We start from the raw sequence: 6,373 nt of genomic DNA, 5'->3' as shown, positions 1-6,373 counted from the left end.
GCATTATGCAGATTCCTTCAAAGAAATTTAAGTTGAACTTTGGGCTAAATTGCCACGCTTCGGTGTAGACCACATCAAGAGTCAGATACGGTCTGTTCGAAGAAGGGAATTTCTTTATCTTGAAGAAGAAGAAGAAGAAATAAGCAAAGAAAGATGATGCTGTAATCCTTGTGATGCAACTTATCTGACTTTTTCAAATTGATGTCATCTTGATTTGAGGAAATATTAGCTGAGAAAGTACCATCCATGGGCATCCCTCCTAAATACTATTGTTTCCTTTAATTTGAGAGTTGTTTCTACCTTTATGAACCAAATTGCAAGTTCAAATGATTCCTAGTGATAAAAGGAACCAGATGAATTGCTGAAAGTGAAGTAGAATAGTCACTGTCCTTCAACTAATAGTTGGTTGGAATAGGTTCAAATTCTCTTTTCTGATTTATTTTATTTTTTTCTCTTTGGCATAATTGTGGTTTCCTTGCTAAGTATCCAGTTCGTCCCAAACTAAAAGCGGAGATGGCGTCTGCATGGAAGAAGATGAATGCTGACAACTGAAACTAAAACACTTGATCTTCTTAGAGCTTCTGACAGGAATATAAACTAAGAGTGATGCTACCAGTGGTCAAACATAACAAAATAAGATATGACAGAGAAGTTTAAAATAAAAGATTTTGGTTACTTCCATTAGGAAGGAACAAACATTGCAAAACAATGAAAGAAGAAAAGTGAGAAATAGTAAAGACACTGTAACAAGTTTTATTCCCTTCTTCACCATGAAGAAGAAATTGTGCTCAGATTGTGACTCTAAAACAAAGCTAAATTTCCTGTGACATGAGGCATTTACACATGAGGAAAAACATATCAACATAGCAATCTTAATGACTCAAGCTTTTCCAAATTTAAAAAAAAAATCTGTTAAATAGGTCTGATGCTATACTCTTTTCCTTACTTTGTGAATCAGAGGCTCTACAAATCCAATAGCTAAATTTGTTCAAATGAGGTAGAAATACTCTTGACATCTTTGCCATATGCATCAGAAGTATGCATCTGCTCATTCTGGTGCCAAGTGTTCAATCCACTCATTGAGAACTCACTCTCTTCTTTGGTACTTCCATAAAAGGATTGGCTTTGGATAGATGTTGAGATTGGAATGATGCCATTAAGGTACTCAGACCATTTGAGGTCCTCTGCTACCCCTTCCACAAGAATTTGATCCTCTCTGCTTGGAACCAACTCTGACCATGGGAATATGCCACTGTCATAGAGAGAAGTAGTACTATTGTTTCCACTGCATGTGCTGTTGTTACCAGAGCTACCAGCCTCCAAACACTGAAGCTCAGCCATAGTTTTATCTAGAGGAAGGTTCATCATGGATCTCTGCAGTGGAATTGTATTGTAACTGATCTCAGGTTTGCCACCATACAGCATAGAGTTCTTGTCAACCAAAGGAGGAAAGCAGGCTATTGAATTTTGGGTGGTGACAAACTGGTCAAGGAATAATTCTCTTCTTGAATTCTTCGAGCGCGGTGTCTCGACTCCGGCCATTAACGATGTACTTTGATCGAGGGCCATGTGGCCTAGACTAGCCGGTGTAGGCGTGACTAGCTTCTGTTCACCGGAGTCCGAGTTCCTGTCACTGTTCTCAGGGAGTGGCTTGTGGGTGTTGGGGTCAATGCCTCTCTGCCTCAGCTTCTTCTTGATGCAGGAATTCCACAGGTTCTTGATCTCATTGTCTGTCCTCCCAGGCAACTGTGCAGCAATCTGGGACCATCTGAGGGGGAAGAAAAAGAAAAGAATTCAACGGCTTTCTCAAGAATTGAGATCCAAAATGCATTTATAATTGAAGTTGGAGGAGGTGAGCACTTGTTTCCCAACACAGAGTGGAGCTCTATGATGAGGCTCTCCTCCTGCTCTGTGAACGAACCCCTCTTCAGATCAGGCCTTAGATAGTTAATCCATCTCAATCTGCAGCTCTTCCCACACCTTTGAAGACCTACAGATTTATTTATTTATTTTCAAAAAAGAAAGTCTTAGAAAAGGAGTTGCTTTCTATCTTTTTCAGGTTGGAAGTGAAAGGATTCTTCTTCAAGTTCTTTATAAAGTGGAAGAGTAGAATAATTACCTGCTAATTTAGGAACAGAGCTCCAGCATCCATGGCCATGCATGGTGATGTGCTTTAAAAGCTTCTCATCCTCCTCTGGAGACCACAGTCCCTTCCTTTGTTTCTGCTTGTAGCAGCAGGAGTGCTTCCCCATTCTTCAGGAAGGCAGTCAGTGCAATGCACACACACACACACACACACACACACACACACACACACACACACACAGAGAGAGAGAGAGAGAGAGAGAGAGAGAAGAAGAAGAAAGTTTTTGCTGAATTAACAAGGCAATATAATGGTCAGTTGGCCTCTTATGTGGATGGGGAGGGGAATGTAGGAAAGAGATTGTGAGAGGGTATCACAATGGAGAAGGACTGGAGAGGAGAATTAGGTTATGGTAGTAACTAATGAGGGATAAGATAAAAGGTGAGGAAGATGACACTTTTTCTTCTCCTCCTTTTGAGTGGACTTTGATGGGTAGTTATCTAACTTAGAAGCTCTTATTAGGCTCTTAAAAGATTATTAGTCACCGACCGAAGATCGAACTCTTAACCAATAATTCGGAAAATTAGGTGTCTCAACCACTGTGATTCAAGCCGACGAAGATGATATCTTAGAACCCTTACTTGTTGGTTTAATGGATTGATCTCAATGAACTGGAAGACACAGATTCTGGAGAAACATCCATAAATTATGTAGGAGTTCACCAGAACAGTGCAATACTCGGAACACTTAACTATCCTTCTTATCCTGATTGCAGAGGAACAGTACAGAAATAGTAGTCAAGACACCCAATTGAATTTCCTTCAATCTTTGTGTCAGAGGGAACAGGAACCCTTCTTGCTCTTTTGGGTTGATCCCAAAAACTATCATCACTTTGGAAAGTCTCATCATTGGTTGGAAAAGAAACAAAAGAGTCTAATCATGCATTCTTTCTGCTCTACAAGGAATTATTTCTTGGCAGTCAGATACAGAACTAGTATAATTTTAAAGGTTAAATTATAAGTATTTTTCTTTCTCCATTCCTAACCAAAAGACTAGATATGTACAGGATAAAAAGCTAATTTTATCTTAATATAAATAATAAGCTGCATAATGGAGGCTTTGAACCATTAATTATTGCTTGTTAGCAAGTTGCTCTTTCAAGCCACACCAAACTATAAAAAAAATTACTCTATTGTTAACGAAGAGTTGAGATTAAAATTAACTCTACGGCCTCCTTGTTCTATCAACTTTTCTAGAGTGGAAATAAACTTTTTTTTTATAATTATAAGTAAATTGGAACTCTCTTCTTTTTCTTTTAAAAAAAATTAAATTACTTTTTCAACCCAAAAAAAAAGGAAAAAAAGAAGAACATTAGAGAAATGATGGCCACTAATCCTAATCCACCAAGGGCCAAGGCGAAGAGGAGGGGGAGGGGAGGGGCTATGATTGAGTCATACACCATTAACGGTGGGCCCACCACAAATCCTTATCAATGGGCGAACTCGTTTTGCATGACTCACCATCAACCGTACAGTGTGGTGGAGCCCCCAAAGGCGACGGCTGCGTTAGGTTCTTAATACACGCGCCAACTCATCACAGGATCTGGACTGGACCCACCTTACGTGGCATCCCCCCTCTCCCATGGCCCACATTTCTACTGCATGATGTAATACCCAAATCAAGACATCATGCATCATGAACCACACCTCGACCCACTACAATCAACGGTCCTCATTGCAAGATATCTATCCCTATATATCATCAATATAGAATAGAATGAGATCTAAACTATATTTTAATTGTTAGTTAATTGCTAACTAGAACGTAAAAAAAAAAATAATTACCTGTTAAAAAAAAACGGTCTGATTTGAATATGGTAAGAATAATTTGGCCATTTTGCTATTTAAAAAAAAAATTATTGGTGTCAATGAGATACAAAGAGGAAAGTTAAAATCAAAATTAATTTTCTTAAAAAATATCCTTAATGTTATACTAGTAATGACTAATTTCAGATTTACACCAATTTTGTTAATTAGATGTTAATTGCTATTTTATGTGCAAAAAAGGGAAGAATTGGATATCTAGTGTCATAGATTAAACCTATATCAGAGATTGTTTGGTGACATGGGTTGTAGTCAAATAAAATATAAGATACTGATTTCTTATAGACCTAATTAATTAATATGATAGCACATTACATGAAATGCATTTATTAAATCTAATGTGGGTACCCAATTAGAAGGGAAAATAGTGTTACTTTATTTTCAAAACAATAAATGGAGGATAGACTTGACTAGCATGATTAATTAGGTGCATATATTTTTCACAATAATATGATATGCTCACATTGTCGTTAGATAATCAAGTGTTATAAATGGGCATTAAACACAAATTTGTTTTTAGGAAAATAGTCATTAAGCATGTTAGAGATCATCAACTGTCTGATTTTTATTCTTCCCTAGTGATGGCTTGAGCTATCGAGTGCAATATGTTAATTTATCGACTGCTATAAAAGTTTAAGCTATTAAAAAATGAATAAAAAAGTTATATTTTAAATGATAGATATGGGCATAGTATGATTAAAATTCTAAGACATTTGCAGCTATGATGCAAGCTTGATCAAGTGCAATATATTTATATTTTATATTTTAACACAATGGATTAGGAAGATATAGATAAGAAGTATCTAGTTACATGCAATAATAAAGCACAAAAATATCCATCTTGGTTTTTCTTGTTTAATTGAAACCTTTAGCTATTCTTTTCTATCTTTCTATTTAATTCTAGTTTGACATGAAGAGGAATATATTAACTATATATATATATATATATATAGAGAGAGAGAGAGAGAGAGAGAGAGAGAGAGAGAGAGAGAGAGAGATGAAAATTTTCTATCTTACTACTGCTGTAGTGTTTCTATTCCATATAGAAGGAGCAAATCCAAACAAAGAGAAGGAAACAAAACACACTTAAAAGGGGAAAGTAACTTTTACACTAGCTTAGTGGAGGCACATTTATAATGTGGAAAACTTTTAAGCACAAGCCAAGCTTTCATATACAATAAAGTTTTGGAGAAGGTTTGGAATAGAAACATTACAATAGAGTTTACTTCTTACAAGCTTGAGCTTTTCAACTTTATAAAGATTATAATACCAAAATCAAAGAGCTAGTTAAATTCTAGGAAAATTTCTCTCTCTCTCTCTCTCTCTCTCTCTCTCTCTCTCTCTCTCTCTCTCTCTCTCTCTCTCTCTCTCTCTCTCTCTCTCTCTCTCTCTCTCTCTCTCTCTCTCTTTCTCTCTCTCTCTCTATATATATATATAGTTTGGGCTCGTTGTTTAATCTATATATCACGACGGTTTTGCGCCTAGGATCTATAAAAAAAATGCCAAAAATTATTATTATCTTTGAAGTCAAATGGAAGATTTGGATACTTGATTACTATATTAAAACATTAGTAAATAAAATATGTGTATATATATATATATATATAGACTAGTGAATGATGATGATGTTAGAACTAACAGAAAGAGGAGGAGACAAAGTGAAGTTGGAAATGTTGATGCCCCCCTTAAAAGATTTAAATGCCAATTGTCCTGATCTTCTTCTTAGGGTCACAAGGTAGGGTCTTTTGTCATTTTAGTGGAACAATGAGTCCAAATATAGGGAATAGTCACAAGATAAGATGCCCTCCTTTCACCACCCATTTATTAGGGCTATGTCCTCCATCCTAAAGTACAAACTTCACATGCACCACTAACAACAATAAAGTGTTTTAAGGACCATTAACAGCATTCCTATGAAGGATCTCAATGAGATTAAGAGCTGTACATTTGTTAGTGGGAGATTAAGGGGAGAAAATTAATTAATCACTATCACTAGTCCTTAACTAATAGATCTGTGCACTAATTAACAAGACCCACCACTAGCTAATGGTAGACAGTGCATGTGAGAGGAAGAGGATTAGTTGCTCTCTAATCCCAATCAATAATGGTACCCTTGAGGTTGAGTAGTTTAGATGCTCTCTGTATGTGGACACATACTTGTGAACAAAAATTGGGGTAGAATTCAAGATCTTATCACAAAGATAGAAGCTATGCATGCATGCATGCATGCATGCAAACCCTAGTAGTGTGTTCAAATGAGTGGTTGGATTTGTTCTGTTCATGGATAAGGTATCCGATAGCATAGAAAAATTAAGGAGCCCCACATTCCTTGTCTTAGCAATAGGACCTTTGTTTGACGTAAATATTAGAGTTAAATATTAGATCTCTCTTTTACTGGTCATATAAC

General features: G+C 36.4%; 1 protein-coding gene across 1 annotated transcript; it reads right to left on the bottom strand.

Annotated features, from left to right (window-relative positions):
• Positions 1-723: 723 nt before the first annotated feature.
• Positions 724-2,814, bottom strand: LOC140789947 (transcription factor MYB61-like). Its single transcript, XM_073139873.1, has 3 exons — positions 2,120-2,814; positions 1,861-1,990; positions 724-1,768 (listed from the first exon to the last, which is right to left on the bottom strand). Exons 1-3 carry the CDS (start codon positions 2,250-2,252, stop codon positions 979-981), a joined length of 1,053 nt encoding a protein of 350 aa, XP_072995974.1. The 5' UTR covers positions 2,253-2,814; the 3' UTR covers positions 724-978.
• Between the last annotated feature and the right edge of the window lie 3,559 nt (positions 2,815-6,373).

Source organism: Typha latifolia, chromosome 5, assembly GCF_019914945.1.
Source record: "Typha latifolia isolate L0001 chromosome 5, TyphaL0001v2, whole genome shotgun sequence".
Classification (NCBI taxonomy): Eukaryota; Viridiplantae; Streptophyta; class Magnoliopsida; order Poales; family Typhaceae; genus Typha; species Typha latifolia.
This window is presented reverse-complemented; position numbering and strand designations above follow the sequence as displayed.